General features: G+C 37.0%; 2 protein-coding genes across 4 annotated transcripts in view; one reads left to right on the plus strand and one right to left on the minus strand.

Annotated features, from left to right (window-relative positions):
- Positions 1–4243, minus strand: part of tsnax (translin-associated factor X) — a 40174-nt gene extending 35931 nt beyond the window's left edge. The window contains exon 1 of one of the 2 annotated variants that reach the window (XM_041252866.1): positions 4097–4243. In XM_041252866.1, the coding sequence (XP_041108800.1) occupies positions 4097–4136 (40 nt within the window). In that variant the 5' untranslated portion in view covers positions 4137–4243. Of the gene's footprint in view, positions 1–577; positions 706–4096 lie in introns of those variants that run through there. The other variant, XM_041252867.1, reaches the window with a different exon arrangement.
- Positions 1684–21606, plus strand: part of LOC121317195 (egl nine homolog 1-like) — a 49593-nt gene continuing 29670 nt past the window's right edge. For both annotated transcript variants that reach the window (XM_041252865.1, XM_041252864.1), the window contains exon 1: positions 1684–2734. In XM_041252865.1, the coding sequence (XP_041108799.1) occupies positions 1958–2734 (777 nt within the window). In that variant the 5' untranslated portion in view covers positions 1684–1957. The remainder of the gene's footprint in view (positions 2735–21606) is intronic.

A 21606-nucleotide genomic window follows, 5' to 3' on the forward strand; every position in this document is an offset into this window, starting at 1 on the left:
AGAACCCAAATGAAATATTAGCTTAATGCCTACACTATCAATATTGTGTATCAATATTTACTTTCATCTGACGGTTAATTATTTATTCAGTTACACAGTACTTTGATTCAACAATACCAGTACCATAGCAACACTAACAACTCGGACCATTGCCACTGCTAGTAAATGCTGGAATTTCCCACAGGGACTGCGCAAGTACAGATACAGGTACTAAACTTGTCAATCCTGAAAAATGCAAGTTTTAAAAAGCAATGCAATGTACCGTAGCCTGTATTTTTTAAAGACGAAGTTAAAGTTAGCTCCAAAAAAATGGACTTATGAACCACTGAAGTACAGTACTACCATCACAAACCTGTTATTAATATTATTAGCAGAGGATGGTAAACACTTCATACTGTTTGTTATTGAAACGTTCACCGGTAATCACTGCTTATTTGTAGAAGTAAACCGCGCCAAATACGATTCTGAAGCTTAAATGTTCAATGCAAAATGCTGCTTTAGTGCATTTTTTGTTTGTAAACAACACACTATTTGAATAGAAAATGCAGGTCACTCAAATTAAACACAGTACCGGTACCTTCTTTTTCACTCATGGTCTCAGAGAACTCGTCACAAGGCTGGTATTAATTTGTGGGAAAACATGTATTTTAATTGCAAACCACGCGTTCAGACAGCCATATGATTTATGCCACAGCAGAAAAGACCCATTATATACAATATTATGTCTTCATAACTATGCCTGATATTTTTATTTAAAAAAAAAAAAAAAAAAAAAAAATACTGTATTTTACAGATACCGTGCTTAGTGTGCAAGACATTTTGTCTTTACCATTCCAATCATTTTCAGGACACTATTTTTTTTAACGTTTAATTCCTTTCCAATTTAATATCTGGAGACATCCTTCCTTAGCTTTACGGGGCTTGCCTTTTCAGATTACGTACAACTACCCAGTTGCATTTTGGGAAATGTATTTTTATATGTGTTGCGGCAAGAACTTCAAATTGTGGATGTATTAACTCTTTTTTGATGTCCATTTCTCTATTGTATTAGTCATAGCCTTTTTGCATGGTCAAATATTACTACCTGAGTTGAGAGAAACAAAACAAACATCATATATTGAACAAATCTTACTATGGGTTACAGTAACTTCCAGCAAGGGACATATGAATACAGAACACATTAGGGCAATTGTTGACTGGATCACCCCATTAAATAGATTTATATCCATGAGTATTTCCCGAAAATATGAAAGTAATCATAATTATTTTAATTTAAGGACGCTGCCAAGGTAAATGGACTAGCTGTCAATGTTTTATTTGTAATATTTTAAAACCAGAGCAAATGTGCCTAACTTGCGTCTTTCAACTAACTGTTTAAATTAAAAGGTTCTTATAATGGTATGTTATCATTGCCATATGCTATGACATTATCACATATACATCAGGTAAAAGTGTCCGATCACTGGAATTTGCATAAACCAGGAAAGCTTGGTATCCACGTGAAGCCAGCTCTAGCACTGCGTACTGCAGGGGTATGCATACCTTGCACTTTCCCTTCTACGCTTGAGCACAGCAGTATTAGCGGTTCATGTGAATGAAAGACCCTCAGCTCTGGTTCCAGGCTGGCCCTACCCTCGGAATGCTGACGTCAGTGGCTGGGTTTGAGGGACTACGTGAGCAACTGAGAAAGAGAGTGGCGCCATGCGTATCTATCAGACTGGTAAGGGGCGTTGTGAAGTCCAAAAGGCAGTTGGAAATACCGTTCATGTTGCCGGATTCTTATCTTTAATATACCATACGAGAGAGTAGTCGGTCGTGTGTGATGAAAGTACGAATCTGTGAAGCGGAGAGGGCTGGGTTTCCTTTTCGTCTGTGGTGTGCTAGTGGGTCTCTGCAAAAGTAGCAGTGGATGAAAACTGGCAATTTAAAGGGACAATAACACTCCAATTCCGCCACCATGTCCTGCGAGGTAAGCGAACTGAACCGGGACCGACAGTATTGTGAACTCTGCGGGAAGATGGAAAATCTCCTCAAGTGTGGCCGTTGTAGAAACTCTTTCTATTGCAGCAAGGAGCACCAGAAACAAGACTGGAAGAAGCATAAACTGGTTTGCAAGGAGGCCAAAAAAGGGCCGAGCCTGTCACAGCCCGCAGTACAGGCTGCACAGGACGAACCGCAATGGCTGTGCGGAGCCGAGAAAGAGAGGGAGCCGCAGAAGATGCCCGCTGAAGCAGAGTCCAAAAGCGCTTACCAAAGCACAGACGACCCCAGGCCTTTCAATTTGCCGGCAGACGGAGAAAGGATGAGAGATTTTAGCACGCCTGCAGATGGGTCTGGCAGTATATCTAACACTAAACAAACCAGAGATGGGATTAATATCATTAAGACAAACGGACAGACGAAATCCCGTCCCCAGAAATTTGCTATGGAATATATAGTTCCGTGTATGAACAAACACGGTATCTGTGTAATTGATAACTTTTTAGGAGAAGACAGGGGACTTTGTATTTTGGAGGAGGTTAAATCCCTATATGACACTGGCAGATTCACTGACGGACAACTGGTCAGTCAGAAAAGTGATTCTACAAAAGACATAAGAGGCGACAAAATAACGTGGATTGAAGGAAAGGAGCCAGGATGTGAGATGATTGGGTTTTTAATGAGTCGCGTGGATGATCTTGTGAGACACTGTAATGGTAAACTGGGAAACTACAAAATAAACGGAAGAACAAAAGTAAGTACAGTTTGCCTAAAGAGTAAATGTCGCATGGCAATTATTACAAGCCATTCTTGTTTGCATGAAAACATAAAGCTTTAGTACTACTTACTGTACCGGAAAATATAATTACATGACTCACATTTCAAATTAGAATTGAAAACAGCTGACCTTAAAGGGTTTGGACTTCCTATCAAAGAACATCCATTCACCCAAGAAAAAAAGTGTTAGTTTTTGTTGCTAAAAATTGCATATCTTATATGTTTTTTCGGCATACAGTTTCTGCACTGATAATTGAACCCTATGAATGTTAAGATTGATCAGCTTCGTATCAAACTCTATGAACTCTTAAGAGGAACGGTATATTTACCAAATTTGCAGACCTTGCTGAAAATATGTTCTTAAAATACACTACCCAAGCTGCATCTCTTCATTGGATGCAGCAGATTCTGGTAACCTTGGAGCTACAGTAGTGAATTTGGTGATTGGCTGTAGTAGATTCCTCCCAGAATGTTAAGACAGAACCCCGTTTGCGTTCGCTCGCAGACACACCACTAACATGACGCTTTCAGTGCACCACAACACTTCAAATTTTTATACTAAAAATAGTTTTCCTTTGTGTGGATTTCCTCCATTCTGTATAACCATGTTCAGTAGGTTCACTACATTGTATTTCGTTTACATTGGGTGCAGGGAAGCGGTTTTATTGCTACTTATGTGTGCCATTTCATCAGACGTCAGTCCTGCAGTACTGTTTACAGTTAAAATTTGATTGTCTTTTAATAATTTTTGTTATCCTGCCAACATTTTACATTCAGGAAATGCCTACAGCTCCCATAACCATCTAATACTCATATAATACTTCTGAAAACTCTGTGTCACAACACAGTTGTTTAAGTAGGCCTATGTATTGATAAGGTACAAATTCAAACACTCCAGCGTTCTCTAGTGCATGTATGAGGCATAGGCACTAAATAAGAAACGCCTCCTAACACAATAGGATTGTGGATGGATCTGTAGGACGGCATACAGTAAATCCAGTGCATGACAATTTGTTCTGGAGGAAGTAAGGACTGGTGTGCTGTAGCAAAATGTGTTTAGTCATCATTGTTCCTAATGAAACAGTAATTTGTTAACTTTTTTTTAAAAAGAAAAGCATACTTTACATATTGTAAATGACATCAGAAATCAACCAATCACAGTAATTTTTTTTGCCAACATTCCAGTGCATAGAACACTGCACCTAATTCCAATACCCAACATTCAAAACAAAACAACACACACACACACACACACACACACACACACACACACACACAAAACACTCGCACACAAACGTGGTGCCCATTTTTGTTACCAGAAATGTAAATTTACGTTTACCAGAAACGTGTGTAGGGTGTCTCTTGTGGCTCATTTCCATTGCCGAGCTGGACGGTCTGGGGCAGGGTGTACCATTTTGTGTCTCCTACCCAACGAGGCCAAACTGTGCTGTGCAGAAATATGTCACAGAAAGGTGTGTGCTAAAGAGACCAACTGTTTTGAATGTTGAAGTCTGTAAGATAAGACTGTGCTCAAAACAAGCTGACAAAGTTGTTGCTTCGTGGGGTGCCGATGAAATTCCAGCTCTGCTCACCATGTGGGAACAGAAAACCACATTCAAGGGCAGCTGTCGGACACAATTAGAAATTAAAAAAAGTGTTTTACAAAATACTGTGATTGATCGCAATGCTGTTCAGATCAAATAAAATAAAAAATACAAAAATGAATGTAAGATTAAAGACTAAAACAGCGTGACCTTTTACTGCCACAAAAATGCCGCACTACTACTTCCAAGGTCAGCTATACCTGACAAAATTACAGTGGAACGCAGACAAGCATAATTAACTACACCATTCCCAGACTGTCCAGCTCAGCTATACCTGGGAAAAGGCAATGGAAATGAGGTATTACTGTAGACCTGTTATTTCGCACAGTTTGAGCAGCTTTGCTCACCCAAACTGCACGCGATGACATCTCTTATACAATAACAGACACCCTACACACACGTATTACCGATAACTTATAAAGTTGCAAGAATTGAGGGAGCTATCTCCTTGGCTAAAGTGCTCTAGTTGTTTTTCAAGTGTAGTAGGTGTGCAAATACTGCACCATATTTGAACACCCTGTTGGTTGTAGGGTAGGGTTTTGGTGGGAGGGCAGCATTATGTACAGAAGGGGCAAACACCATGATGGTGCTGTAGGAGGTAGAATTTATTCTACCCAAAACAATACAAATACCAGTATGAACATGATTTGTTTTATAAATTGACATCCATTTGTATTCAACGCATTTAGTATCTTTGCAGTGATAGTATTGCTTTGCATTTCCTACCAGTCAGGTGTGATATGATTAATTAAAATGTTTGTCATTGTCATTGTGCAACGCATGATTATTGGAGGAGTAAAAGGGGCAGAAGATGAAAGAAAGGCAAGGTGCCAGGCTGCAAAAGTGCTAAATATGGCAGACTTTTCTAAAAGAAAATTGTTCAGTGTCTGCAGTTGCAGTTCTTGGCATGTTCAGACCAAATAAGATTCAGGCACAGTGATAGTAAACATAAGAAAAACAGTTTGAGGTTCATTAACCAAACTACTGGTAAGAGCAAAATGTTTTTGTACCTGAAAATTTCACACACATTTGACATTAAATCAAAATGTTTTTACTGTGCTTTAAGCCCAACTTGGAAAGCTACCTTGTTCCATTTGATAAACTATTGGCTTTGCATAAAACCATATGCTGATTGAACAAGAAGAACCAAAAAGTACAGCATGTGTTAATTAATGTATATCTTCTGCCTTGCATTAAAAATAATTGTAATAATTTTGAATTGCCTGCTGCATATACAGAATGTAATTTGTTGGTGAGGATATATTGTTATAATGAAAGTATCTTTTAGTGGCTTCAAACCACTATGTAGTTATATGGGGATCTTGAGGGTTTGTTGCACCATTTTGTGGTCAAATGGTTTCTACGTTTGCAGAGCCCTGCAGTGAGGGTCTGTGTAACTGACAGGATTTTTCTAACCACGAGCCACAACATGCACATGCAGTTTTGTTGTGGTTTCTTCTCAAGATTGTTGTTTCCTAAATTAGTCAAGTTCTTAATATTTGCCACAGACTGTAACCTCATATCTTCTACACTTGAAAAATATATTTTTCTGCTGGTGTGTGCTTGCACACAAACCAGCCTGAACAGACAAGTAGGGCAAGTGATTTTTCCACACTCGCAGATGTAATCGTGGAATTAGGCATTTTGGGAATGGAATTTTGCATTGTTGTCTTTTTCACCTCATAACTCCAGTTTTAGCCACCCCAGGAAAGTGAGTAATCACACTATACATAGAGAAATAGATGAAATCAGCCCAAATACTTTTTAGCCACTCCAAGAAAATGAGTCATCACACACACTTTTTTTTTTAGTTGACTAAAACTACTTTAAGCTGATTTCATGTATTTTCTCTATTAGTATGATTAGTCAGTTTCTTAGGGTGGCTAACAGCCCCCATGATCGTTTGCCCCCCAGACGATCTAATTGGCATAGTGACTTCCGCTTTTTGCCCCAACACAAGGGGGGGGGGGGGGTGATTTGGTGATTACTGTCCCAAATGATTGCCAAGAAAAGTCAGCTGCCATTCAAGCAGAAACCAGGTAAATTCCTTGAAATCTAATAATACTAATAATTAGGCTTTTTTTAATTAGGTTTCATTAACATACGCACTACAATATAAAAATAACTGTGGCTTAAGGTGCTGAAATACAAAACATATGCTGACATACTTAGGAGATAAAATAATACTTAACGTTTTTTCAAATTTCCAATGTGTTCTTGTTTCAGATTATATAATCGCCTGTCGTTTCCCGCTGCTGTCCAGCTCTGCAACCCCCGAAAACGGCAACACAAATTCTTCCCACTCACTCCCTCTTCCCATGATAAGGAACACCGTGACCCTATCCCCTTGCAATACATGTAACATAAAAGATAGACAAGGCAAACTGAACAGACAAGTCCTGCAACAAAGCAATTGTCCGAGTCGTTATATTTTTTTAAATTTTAAAATAAAAATATATGAAATCATGACAACCTTTTTTTATACTAAAATCTTCACTATACAATTGAACAAGAACTGTTGAGTATTTATTTTTGTTTCATACAGTATTAAATAGAATTGTTAATATTTGATAGTGAAAAATAAATAAGTAAATATCAAGATAGATAAAGAAATACAATAAGTGCCTGGGGTCTGCAAAAATCTGCAACAAAAACAGAAAAAGGAGGACAACAATTTTTACCTTAGTTTGGTGACTTATTTCTCTTACTGTATGGCAGGTATTTACTTTTTTTTCTATATTTCACCTAAGAGTGTTGGGAACTACAAATGAAAAGTGAAATAGTGTTTTTGGCTGATTTACTTTTGCTGCATCAATACCCTGAAACACGTAAACTATCCTTGCTCTATAGTGTCTCTAGAAGTTCTCGCTGACAACTTGGCGCAAGGAACTACCGTTCCTCTCAATTCCCACATATAGGTTCTGTTAAATCTCTTTTAGTTGAACTGGGCATACTCAATTTTTGTCTTGCAGAGTCAGTGCAGGGTATGATTAAGTCTTCTTTGATTCTACTTGTGTCAGAGGGCCGACTTGTAGTAGAATATGTCTGTATTCCTGGTCAGAAAACCCAGTCTAGAAGATAATGAAGTTATTGGTTCAACGTTTGTTGACCTTTTCTCTTTGTTCGGTGGCAAACCGTTAATATTATTCTCTTTCCGTCCTTTTTGTATTATTTAAGTTTTTAACCACATTCGGGAGTATTTCTTTTGAATATCCTTGGCAGCTCCCTACTCTTCTGACTTTGCTTGTTAGAAGTTGACAACACGCTCCCTTTTCTCTGACTTACTCGTTGCTTGATATTGAAAGCAGTGTTGCAGTTACCACTGCTCTTTCCTTTTTCTGACTGACTGTACAAAACTCAGTCTAAAACAAAGGCTGCTTTGGTTGCCCTTGAAGATTTCCAAAATTACAATATCTGTCATTGTTCACAACAACTATGTTGAATTAGCCGCAGCACCTGGGAATTCTAGGGAGTCAAACTTGGCCTAGCCTGTAGGCCTCATTTATCGGTGTAGCTATGGTTACCGAGCTAGGCTTACTGCCTTTTACCTCTTTTATAACAATTTTGCAGATTTAGTACAATTAAAAATACACTCATTATCTTTGGGAGTTAATATTCACAAAGCTGACTTAAGTCTATGGCCAAAAAGTGGGCTAAAGTTGCTTTTGCTGACTTTGTTATGACCGAGTCTTGTGTCACAAAATGATTTTCTGGGGGGTCTTAACTTAGACCATCTTTTTTGTCCTCGCGTGACATCTTCACTGTCTTCCACTCAAGGGACTAAGAGACAGATTGATAATTTTGCTTCTTCACTGGACTTAACAAAAATCATTGTTATGTAAATATACATAATGTAAAGTGTATATATTTTATTATACAATTTCATAATTTTCTATTAAAAAGGTATCATTACGATTAAGTATGATTAAACTGACCTGTAATTATTTTACAGTGATTATAGGCTCTCATAGATTGCTTAAGTGTCCTGAGTATGTGTAGTGTGTGGGTGTATATGGTGTGTATATAATGTAATGTGTCTAATATATAGGGTATATATATATTATATATATATACTTAATATATATAAAATGTGTGTGTGTAATTACCAGTGGGGGAAAAAAAAACAATTTTTTTTTTTGTGTCGTTTTTTATGTATACCCCAAAAAAAAAACAATGCAGAATGTTGTTGTTTTTATGTATATTGTATTTAATGGGATATTTGTTAAAGTATATTTGAAAAAATATTTATCTGTCTATCTTTCTATTTGCTTTTAGATGTTGTGGAAGGGTGGTGGGTAATTCACTGACACAGGAGACAGACAGGTGTACTTGGAAACAAACAAACACCACACAGGTGCCCAATTTTATTGTGCTGGGTGTTTTTTACTTTTTAGCCCACAGAGGGTGATGTTGACCGTGGGCTGCCTACCAATGATGGTAAAAGCAGAACTACGGAAATACCACAGGCGGTACAGGTCAAGAGTGGATGCACTTACAGGTGCTCGAAACAATAATCCAAAAACCAAAGGTGAAAGAAAAAAGGAAAAGAAAACACAGTAATCAAAACTATAAATAAAAGGTGCTGCACTTCGGCAGCGTTACTCCAGCCATCGCTACCTGCATAGCCCGGGTCTCTGTCCTACTCTGACCATTCCTCAACCTGCTATAAAAATACACAGGGGATCTGCCCACCGTTTCCCCCGCTATTACTAAGTCTTTCTTTTGTTTGTCTTTTCGGTTTTGGTCTCGGTTTCTATCTGTCCCGGCCGTTCTTTGCTCTCGACCCGAGCTTCCATACTTCCTGGTACGTCCTAAAATGGCAGACCTGAGGAAACAGTAGAGTGTTATTTTAAAGGGCTAACAATCCCCCCCAAGACCCAGCTCTCAGCCACTGAGAGAGAGGGAAAGCCCACACACCCTCTTTCCCACCTCTCCGTGTCACTGCCATGACCCACAGGCGCGTACTGAACGACTGCTGCCCTCTTCCTGCAGCACTATGAACATGCCAGCAGAGTCAGCACAGATCTCTTCCTGTTACAGATGTGTATGCCTTTAAGAAAGACATTCTTGGATTCTAATGAGTGGATGCAAGTATTTTTAGAAACAGGTTATAGTAGCCAGGCAGAGGGGAAAACAGCCAAAGAAACAGTAGCAGGACAAACGAAAAAGGGTACACAGGTTGTAAATTTGTTGTTTTTTCTTTTATAGCTGTGGAAAGGTCGAAATACATTTTTGCTAATCTAGTACTTACAAAAAAAAACGCTATAGATGACAAACACAAAACTACAACAGAGCTGGTATTATTTTGTATGTTTCTACCTCTGCTAATGAAGTCTTCATTCCTCTCAAGCCGTGCTGCTTGTTATAAATTAAACGTAGATTCACAGCCTTAATTCTAGTTATAATGTTAATGGTATGATCTACATTGCAATAACATATTCAATACTGTAATAAAAAAAAAAATCACCTGCAACAAAGCTGGAATTACACTGCTTCGGTTAGTTGATGGAAGTAGATCGGTATGTAAAATATTTGTTAGGGTTTCAATTCACCGTCTCAATTCAGTCTTGCTAAAAATTTACAACGGGGTTCCCCTTTCTACAAAACCACGTTTAGGGCAATTGTCATCTGGATGATCATCAAATAAATTATATACTTTCACCTGTCGAGCCATGGCAGAAAAAAAAAAAAAGTTTCAATGGCAAATCTGAACTTAAGCCTCCTTCAGAGTAGTCTTAAAATTAATGTGCCAAATCCTATTAACCTGTTATGTTCCTATGTTACAGACTTGATAAAGTACAGTAAGGCTACGTACACACACAGGCTAAATGCAGTTGTGAGTTCACCTTTTGCTCTTAATATAGTTTGTATACACACACAGTTCGGTTACAAAGGGCAGCGACGATCACACTGGTTAATCCTTTTCAGGGCAAGTGTCGAGTGTGGTTATTAATTCAGTTTGGTTAGTTAATAAGCACTAACTGTGTGTGTGTGTGTGTGTGTGTGTGTGTGTGTCTTACAACCACAGTAACAAAACCGCAGTTGGTGCTCAGTGGATTTCTTCAATTATCAATCAGACATTTCCATGATAAACATGGTTTAAAAAAAATATATAGGTGTCTGATGAGCCAAGTTGATTTTGTAATATTGATGAATAGTAAAGTCATAACAATGGTAAATGGTGCATATATACAGTGGCTCTCAAAAGTATTCTGCCCCTTGGAGTTTTCCACATTTTATTGTTTTACATCATGGAATCAAAACAAATTTAATTAGGAGTTTTTGCCACTGATCTACACAAAAAAAGTCCATAATGTCAAAGTGAAAAATAAAATCTACAAATTGTTCTAAATTAATTAAAAATATAAAACAGAAGATAATTGATTGCATAAGTATTCACCCCCTTTGCTATGACACAGCTCAATAAGCTCTGGTGCAACTAATTGTCTTTAGAAGTTACATAATTAGTTGAATGGAGACCACCTGTATGCAAATAAGGTGTTTCACATGATTTCAGGTTAAATACACCTGTCTCTGGGAGGTCCCACAGTTGGTTAGTGCATTTCCTAACAAAAACTATATCATGAAGACGAAGGAACATTCAAAGCAAATCCGGAATAAGGTTCTCCAAAAGCACCAATCATGGGTAGGATATAAGAAAATTTCCAAGTTATTGAATATCCCCCGGAGCACAGTAAAGTCCATTATTAAGAAATGGAGTGAATATGGCACAACTGTGAATCTGTCTAGAACAGGCCGTCTTCAAAAACTGAGTATCCGGGCGAGAAGGGCACTAGTCAGGGAAGCCTCCAAGAGGCCTATGGCAACTCTAAAGGAGTTACAGTCTTCCACGGCTGAGCTGGGAGACACTACATACGGCAACAATAGCCCAGGTGCTTCACAAAACTGACCTTTATGGGAGAGTGGCAAAAAAAAAGCCATTGTTGAAAAAAGCTCACATCAAATCTTGGCTAGAGTTTGCCAGAAGGCATGTGGGAGACTCTGAGACCAAGTGGAAGAAGATTCTATGGTCTGATGAGACCAAAATAGAGTGCTTTTGGCCTCAAAGCTAAGCGCTATGTTTGGCGCAAGCCTAACACCGCACATCATCCTGAGAACACCATCCCTAGCGTGAAGCATAGTGGTGGCAGAATCATACTATGGGGATGCTTCTCTGTGTCAGGGCCTGGAAAGCTCGTAAAGATAGAGGGCAAAATGGATGCAGAAAAATACAGAGAAATCATGGAGGAAAACCTGCTGTTGTCTTCAAGAGACCTGGAACTTGGGAGAAGATTCATCTTCCAGCATGACAATGACCCCAAACATACAGCCAAAGCCACACTGGTGTGGCTTAAAAACAAAAAAGGTCAAAGTCCGGGCCTCAGTCCAATTGAGAATATGTGGAAAAGGTTGAACATTGCTGTTCACCAAAGGTCCCCGTCCAACTTAATGGAGCTTGAGCAATTTTGCAAAGAAGAATGGGCAAAAATTGCAGTGTCCAGATGTGCAAAGCTGGTAGAGACTTATCCAAATAGACTCATGGCTGTAATTGAAGCCAAAGGGGCCTCTACCAAATATTGACTCAAGGGGGTGAATACTTATGCCTTGTTCAATGCAATGCCTTGGAAATGTTCTTATATCCTACCCCTGATTGGTGCTTGTGAAGAACCTTATTCCGGATTTGCTTTGAATGTTCCTTCGTCTTCGTGATGTAGTTTTTGTTAGGAAATGTACTAACCAACTGTGGGACCTCCCAGAGACAGGTGTATTTAACCTGAAATCATGTGAAACACCTTAATTGCACACAGGTGGACTCCATTCAACTAATTATGTGACTTCTAAAGACAATTAGTTGCACCAGAGCTTATTGAGCTGTGTCATAGCAAAGGGGGTGAATAATTATGCAATCAATTATCTTCTGTTTTATATTTTTTATTAATTTAGAACAATTTGTAGATTTTATTTTTCACTTTGACATTATGGACTTTTTTTGTGTAGATCAGTGGCAAAACCTCCTATTAAATCCGTTTTGATTCCATGATGTAAAACAATAAAATGTGGAAAACTCCAAGGGGGGTGAATACTTTTGAGAGCCACTGTATAATATACTGTTTTATTTAATGAAGCTACAGTTGTGTAATATTTTGCTGGTTTTTTGGTTTTGCAAGTTAAATAAAACAATATGGGACCATTTGTATCCCCAAACGCCACAGTGCAACCGCAACTCGTTTTTCCACCAATCCCGAACGTCTCATCTGTGTTTTGGCACTTCAGGAATTGTTTCGTTAAATGACAAAGACGCATATACGACTCCTTAAACATGCATACATTTTTAATCCAGTCAGTTGGAAACGACTCAAGTCATTCCCACCAGCCTTCTGGTCGGAAGGTCGGCGAAATGTTTTGATCTGCCGTCATGGTACTGCAGAACGTCGCCACTGTGTTTAGCAGTGCAGAAGAAGCAAAACTGCGTCTCCGCTAGTTTTGCAGAAAAGAGCATAGCTGTGCTTGACAAGCTCTCAACCAATTACTTACAGTACTATATTCCAAAAGCATGAACAAAAACACAGCCTCCATGTTGTCACACAAAACCTCACGATCGGCATGTAATGATGGCCCGAGTTCAGTGGTTTGTTTAAACAGGGAGTGCACTCACTTCAGTAATGAAAGGTGTGTGTGCACAACAAACAACCACAGCGAGTGCCGTTTGTAAATACGTTTGTCGAGCCAACTGCAGTGTGTGTTCGTAGCCTAAGAGTCTTCTGTTTTGACTGTATGGTGCTGGAGGGGTAGGGTGGCCTAGGAATTTAGCCTAAATATTTTTCCGCAGACCAACACAGCCAGCTACTGGTGGTGACTGAACTGACACTGTCAGGCCAACAACGAGAGTCCAGTCTGTTCTGTCTCTAGACCAACGTGCAAAATCTGTGTGAGGAGCCTTGACAATTTTCTGAAGTATTATTAGTTTTCTGCGTAAGTAAATATTTAGGAAGCTGTTGCTGCTTTAATTTTTGTAGCGGCTGCATACTGATTGATCATTATCAGAGCACTGAAGCCTTTTTCCTGAACCTACATTAGCCTTTGTCACCTTTGTCTTTACTCTAAACCACGTGAGAGGAAACTGCTTCCTTGTGCGGCACATCAAGGAAGGAAACATAATTGCACCGACACAAAGGCGATGTAGCAGAGCAGGAAACTGAACACCTCTGGTACTCCAAATAGTCATTAACCACTGCTGGCACAGTGTTATTTGCCAGTAAGGGTTCTGCATATCATTCGGAGTTCCTGTTTCAGAATAGGTGCAAAGTTCACTTGACATACATTCAGTAGTTTAAGTTATGTTGGGTAGATTTAATTTAGGTTCCACGGATGTGCGTGCTGAAGCTGACTCTTGGTATCGTCCATCAAAACCATTACACGATTATAAACCCAGATTGTTAAATTAAGCTGAAATAAATTAACACATTTTAAGTGTGTCTGTTGTAAACCTTGACTCGCTATCTACCATTTTTTTGTTTGTCTCCCATTATAGTTGTAAATATAAAAATGCTAAGATATTTTATCTCGCCTTACATAAAAAAAAATTTGGATTCAGCATTGGTCTCTTCTTCCAGTAATGCAGGCCAATATCCATATTAACATTATTACATTTTTTTGTATGCTGCAAGGTAAGCACAATGGTTACTGGTACAGTATATGTTGCAGCTGCTAGACCTTTTTTGACTGTATGGTAGTAGTTTCAGAAATAAAGAAAATAATATAAACAGATACATGCTCTTTATTCAGATCAACATTAGATGGAAATGCCATACATTTTTATTTTGCCCTTTTCAATTCATTATCAAAAACAATTTCCAGTGCCACTATTCAGTTACTTTTACTCAAGTGCAGGTAAGAATATGTTATTGGTAAAATGGATATCAAATGTAGCCTATCTGCAGCATGTCATTGTACACTAGATCTGTTTTATTTATCCAAAATTGAAAATACAAATGTATCATTTTAATTCAATAAACACATATTGTGCCGTGCACGTCATTTGAGATTGTGGTACTAGAGTGTTGCATTGATTTTTGCAATCTAAATAATTTCGATTCAGTAACTTGTTGCATTAAAAATTACAACAACCAATTATATTAGCGTAAAGTTGTTAACTGTAGCGAGACCTTGTAATTGCTGTAGCCAAGCATAGCTTTATTTTGTAAAATCCCCCAGGACTACACGGACATCAAAAGAAGACAAAAAGAAATAGTGTATACTTTTTCGTACAAATACAGAAGATGAGCCAAGAATAACAGCAACATATCTTTCATCATTCATGAAGCTACTTAAAAACCTCCATCCTTGTGCTGCATGACGAGTATTAATTATTACGCATATGGTGTGCAATCAGCTTAGGCACGTCATTTTCGGAAGATGGAAAATAAATGACAGAATGGACCCAGAGTGTGATGGCCAACCTGTACAAGTTTGTCTAGCATTATGTTTTTTTCTTCTTTTAGAAGTTATGTCTTTACTGTCAGTATTGCAGACTACTAAGACAAAAAAATACTCCTCTTTTAAAATCAGTATTACCTTTTATTGTTTGTCCATTCCCAGTTGATAATAGAAATAATATTTGCCAATAATTGTTACAACCATAAAGTTTGGAAAATATAGAGCTTGCAGACCATACTGTAGTGTTTACCTAAATATTTCCCCTTTGCTTAATAATGTAATAAAACGTGGGCCTGATGAATAATGGAACACACAGGGCTAGATTTTCAAAGCTGTTCAGTCTAAAACACACCCAAAAAAGTCAGCAAACAGAAGTAATCACCAGATATTTGATGCTGGGGCTTGCTAGTTCTCTCTTGAGTTGTTTCTTGTTCGTTTTAGAATTGCAAATAGTGTTTTTCTTCCCATACTGCTTGCCAAAAAAGTGTTTAGAAAGTCTTATGTTTTAAAATATTTGAAAGTCCTATCAGTCCAGTATTCTAATCCAGATTAGAAATGGTTGGTTGTTTAATGTAATGGTAGAGAAAGAAGCATGTGATTTTAAAATACAACAGCAGTGATTTCTTTGTTTAGAAATTATAGTTCAAAAACATTTAAATGTAAAAATGCTTTTGTATTATGTGTTTGCAAATAATTAACTGAAAGTTACAATCCTTGGTACACTGAATAATAAAATAAAATCATATTAGATAACCATTTCTAGGCTAGCTATAAACTGTCCATCAACTATATGCAAAACTGTTTGGAATATCAGATTTTAAATAATTTAAATACATGATATATTATATACAATACTTGTAATACAATCTAATTAAAGTAAGTGTTCTACCTGATAACGTTCCTACAATTGTGCTTCCTTATATCATCAGGTCTATATAGTGGGATTCAAAAATAAAAGTCTCAACAGGGATGCCAATTTTGTGTACAGGCATTTGAAAATGTTGTTGAAGGATTCATATGTAGTTTCTGTAGAATAAAATGTGATTTTAAACACTGTTATTGTGTTCTAAATATGTGATTTTTCAGTGTTAACATTCAGTGATATGGGGACAGTAATATTTCTGGCAAATGTAATGATATTTGAAAACAATAAATTATAATGATTAATCAGAATATACCTTAGTGTGAGTGACGGGGGCAAACAATCAAAGAAGGGAGCATCAGAGTGTTTTTTTTGTTTGTTTTGGGTTTTTTTGTCTGAAAAGGGGTGATTTTATGTATATTTATTTATTGTGAGGTCAGCGGTCACACTGTTAAAGAATGATACAGTATTTTCACATAGGTTTGGTGGTCAGTAATCTTGTGTCCTGTGAGGTTGGGTGAAGAGACTGATGAAAAATCTTGTAGATCGGAACAAATATTCAAGCAGTATTCTGCAGCAAAAATTACTTTAATATTTGTTTCATTTACAAAGTGTAAAAAAATAAATAAATAAATAAAATTGAAAAATATGCAAACCAAACCAGTTACAGACCAGTACATCTGAAATAGCAGATAGGCTAGGTGTTATTTTTTTGTTCAAAATGTAATTTGATTGTGTATTTTACTTGAGAGACTTCTTTACTCTAATAAGGCACTTATTGTATACATGTTTTCAGCTAATTAAAATTAGAATATTTGATTTATTTGGAATTTAACAGTAAATAAAACAAGAAAAAAAAAAAAGCACAAATAGATTGTTTGCATAGAACTTAGCATTGACAGCCAGTTAGCGAACATTCATAACAAAATACAGTCATGAATTTGGAGAAGAAATTGAAATCAAGCAAACGTATGTATTGACAAAGTTTAATTTTCAAAGATGAACCAAATTTAAAATATGAAAAATACATTCTCTTGACTTAAGGACAGCATTAATGTGCAATAGTAGTATAACTGAGTAATACTTTCTTATACTAGATCAAATGCTTTCAATTCCTGAAAAAATTCCTTTTTTTGGTGGTCTGCGTCTGCTTGTTGGGTAACAGATGACTAAAGCCAGTGTTCTTTGCGCCTATTATTTAACGCATGAATGAAAATATTGTTAGGTTGCACCTAGCAATTGTGAGATTTAAAGACATCAATCAGGGTTAGATTCTCAAACTGGTACTGCAACTAGTCCTGGGTTACAGAGCTCCCCTTGTTTTTTGAAATTACCAGGTGCCAGGAATCAGGTCCCTGCTCTTAGCTGATCGCACTTATCATAGCATGAATTAGACTCCCCTGAGCCTGTGTAATTGATTTAGGATCTCATGCAGCCACAGGGGAGAAAAAAATGTCTTTAAAAAAAAAAAACTATAATGCTGTTGGATTACGTGATTGCTCTGAAATTTTGTGTTTACCAAAATACTTTAATCTTGGCTTATTTATCATGTCATCATAGTTCTGTTATTGATGCCTTCAGTAGCACAGGACAAGATCATGAAAAGATACTAGAGTAATGTATAGCTGCATGAAAGAGTTAAAAGGTAACACAGTGACCAAGTTGTGTACTGCATATGTTTCCATTGTTCTTACTCAACTGTAAAAACTAGGTCATTACTTTTAAACAGTTACTTCCTTTTGGGCTGCACCCTGTGTGATAATAAATTCAGTTATTCATCATAACTGAACCTCTAGCTCCCACTTTGGGGCACCAATTCAAATGTAGGTGTCCATCTCTTCACTAAATGCTTTTGCAGCAGGCATATCAGCCAGTTGCAGACTGTCATTTGATTTTTAGTTTTTAAATTCCAGTACTGTATGCTTTAAAACTGGTGTAACATGCCAGTGTTTTTTTTTCTACTGTTTTTTTTTTTTTTTTTGTGCATTTCTTTAGTGCTTAAGTTTTACATGACAATGAATTAATGGATATTCCACGTAAATGAATTCATATGAGGCGCTGTTAGGGACATAATTTAAACTGACACCTCATACACTACATACTGAAACCTCATACACTACATACTGAAACCTCATACACTACATACTGAAACCTCATACACTACATACTGAAACCTCATACACTACATACTGAAATCTTGAAATATCATACGCTACATATTTTTATTTTAGTAAATGTAGCACATTTTTACAGAACAACCGAAAGAACGGTTGTTCTGTGAAAATGTGCTACATTTACTAAAATAAAAATAATAAAATGCTTTTAAAAAGACCATATTTCCATTGGGTGTATTTATTTATTTATTTTTTAAGATTATATTGATTTTTTTAGTATTACTGTGCAGGACAGCCGATATATGATCGGTACCTTTTATTAGAAACGTGCATGGATTAATCTACCGATGTAATCTACTGATCAATATTTGTAATAGAGTGACAACCCTACTTATTTACAATTAATTATACAACTACAGAAATGGAACCAATGAAAGTTCCTCATTAACCCTAATAATTAATCATTACTTTATCAGCGTCTAAACAAGGTACGTAACAATGGGAGGGTGTCATTGTTTAAGTCGATTTTCCAGTCAACATACATTTTTTAAATGTAAGAACTGTAATGAATTCTTCTCTTTTTGCTAATTTGAAGTTGTGTACCTTTTCAATCGGGAGGTTGCTAATCATAACATTTGCCATTCTGAAATAATGTGTCTTTATTCAGAAGGATTGTACGCAAACCTAAAGCTGTAAATCTTATCAATTTGTGGCAGAAAAACATGTCCACTTGCTTAACTGATAATTCATTGACTGTTTTAACACCTTAAGAATGAAGCGTCGGTACAGTACTTATCTCTGTTTGCACACCCACATTGCTACAACTTCTACAGTTCAGGCTGAGCACACCAGCATCACCCTTAGGCCAGTTTCAGACAGATGCTATAGCCCCAGCAACTAGATTGTAGTGAGGCGGATAGATCATGGTCTTAAAGGTAAAAATAGTCCCTAACGACTGAAAACCTTTTAAATGTATTATTATTATTATTTACAATAAAGGAGACATTAATGATTGTTAAATGTCATTAAAACTTGTTTAGCTGTATTTGTTTGACACGAGCGAACTGCGCTGTGTAGGCCTACTGTTCTCAAATAACAGAGTTTTTCTTTCTAATAAACATATGTTATCATTTGTCTACAATGCGATTTTATTTAAGACACCTTTGGAATAAGTGCAATACGCTTTCAGTTCACCAGTATGAAACCCATTGGTTCATAAAATTGAATGTAGTGCGGCTCTAACGTGTTCTTAATTTCAATTTTAATTTCAGCACGCCTCTGGAGCATCCGTCTGAAACTGGCCTTTATCATGTATGTCAGTAAACAGACTGTTCTAAGTCAATCAAAATGCATGCAATTTCTGCTACAATATAATAAAAAGCTGAAAAAAACATGCATGATTGGAAAAGCAGCAATTTGGTTGAGTTGCTTCTGGGAGTTTTCCAGGAACTCAGTGTTCCAGATGCCTCATGTTTGCTTCTCCTGCTCTGTAACCAATCGTGGCTTTACACGCGTGTTTTCAGTGCAGATTGGTTCTTTTTTTTTTTACCCCATAAAGAATAAGTAGTGGGGTTCTGAAAAATATAGCGTTATATTTCCCAATGTGTTGCTGCAACTCTTTAATTAACACACCTGTAATTGTTCTTTTCATTGTTAACATCCTGACAACTTTTTACACTTATAACTTTAAAGTCTGTTTCAAAAATCTTTTCAGAATGTCTGCTTAGTGCACTGGGGTTTGAGATCTGTTCTCTTAATTCACTGCAGAATTGAAAAAAAAAAAAAAAAAAAAAAAAACAAAACAAACGTGCTCTGTCTTTTCTGTTCTCTACCACATCATGGATCATTTTTGCTGTGTTACTTGACAATGTGGGCAATAGTCCTTACACTATCAGTGCACTAGAGTGGCCATTTTGAAAAAAGCTTTGAAACAGACTTTAAAGATATCATTGTAAAAAGTTAGGCTTACAAATTGATGGCAGTATTTTGATAGCTCTTAGATATGTATTTCTTAATTATTCAAAAGCATCTGAGAACCAGAGTGGGCCATCATTTTTAGAAAATATGAGATATGAAATTATACAGTATGGAATGCAATCTATTTGATATATCCAACACAGGTTCAAACATACTATGAAATAGACTTAGAAATGCAGAGCACAGAAAATGACATTACAACTGATTTGCAAACGACGCTGCCTGGTACTGTATTATATAGTAAATGCCGTCACTATATGTATACATGTATACTCATATTTTAAAAGTCATGCTACTACTGTAGTACTGATGGACCACTCCACTAAGTTCCATAAAGACCTTGCTAACAGTATATAGGTGCACTGTATCTTGAAGAGACGAATTCAATGGTCCAGTCTAATTCTGAGATGGTCATTAATACACTTTAGTACTCTGTCCATACATTTGTTTCAAGTTCCGTTAGTTTAGTGCCTATCCTTGTATAGTATTCGGTAAAACGAGGGAGCCTTGGCCTGAAGGAATACAGTTAACAATTACTTTGCAATACTCCGTACTGGTGATATTGATAAAGATTAGTGGGCTAGGTGTTTGTCCAGCTTAAAACGTGTGACCTACTGGTTGAGGTCAGTCTATTTTTACAGTTGTGCAGCACAGCTCTTACTAAGCCAAATAGGCTATTGTATATTTCTTGTGTTATCCCCCACTGCTAAGTCGGTTTGGTTGACGTCAGACTCAGAGTAGAAGCAATACCATGCATAACTGGCTTTCGTTCTTAAAATCCAGGAACTTAAAAAGGAAATAGCAAAACTGTTGGAAAATGGTTACTGTACGGCACGTCTACAGCAGACAAGTTAGTTTAATTAAACCTTGCTAGTTTAATGTCCTCTACCTCCTCTAGTATCCTCTCCTCGACTATTATAATACTGTTAGTAACATGCAGTAAAATTATCTTTTTGTGGCATCGGCACGGCTATGACAGACTGCTTCATGCAGATATATGCACACTAACAGCCTATTTTAAGCAGCAGTGAAAGTTCGCTTCTATTTATTTATTTATTTATTTTTCTGTTCTTGGGTGGAATGCCACACTTCTCCTTTTAGGTAATTGTTCTCCAGAACAGTCTCTGACTAAAATTTAACAAAGAAAGCCAAGCTGGAAAGCGCAGGCTATCTTTTTTAATGTATTATTTTCATCTACAAAAAAAGGTAAAGAACATACTGTAAAGTATAGGCTGTAGTATTCTGTTGCGTGCTGAATAAGTTGGAGTAATAGAATTATATCTGGCTTCGAGACAGACAAGTGCTTGCATTTATAAACAAACCTACATGTGAGAGTTCTGTAAGCCTGCAGTAGAAGTGGACTGTATTTTAAACTATTTTTTTTCCATTCACAAAATCAGTCACAGAAGGGACAGAAATGACAGTTGCTGTACACGGCACTGTGCATTTCTAAATCCAACTTATTTGCAGATTGTCTTTCAGAAGCAGCACCAGTTGTAAAATAGACCATTAGTTTGCAAGCCTGGTTAGTAATGATCTAAGGAGAAACAGTGGTAAAGAAAAAAACACGCATTAGACCTGTAAACAGGAAATTAAAATGATAATGATGAGGGTGACATTATTACAGACAGTGTTAGCAAACCTGAAGTAACACATAGCTGCTAGTTTCCGTTTGATTGTACTGTACCAGTTATGCTGTTGTGCTGTGGTTGGGAGTAATAATTAAAAAATAAAATAAAAAAGATGTAGAATAAAACCTGAAACTGCTCATCCATAAACTGAGCTCATATCAAAACCGGAAAAGCTGAAGTGACATTCCACCATGCAGTGCAGTCCATAGTTGTCACCCCGACAC

The sequence above is a fragment of the Polyodon spathula genome, chromosome 6 (genome assembly GCF_017654505.1).
Source record: "Polyodon spathula isolate WHYD16114869_AA chromosome 6, ASM1765450v1, whole genome shotgun sequence".
Lineage (NCBI taxonomy): Eukaryota > Metazoa > Chordata > Actinopteri > Acipenseriformes > Polyodontidae > Polyodon > Polyodon spathula.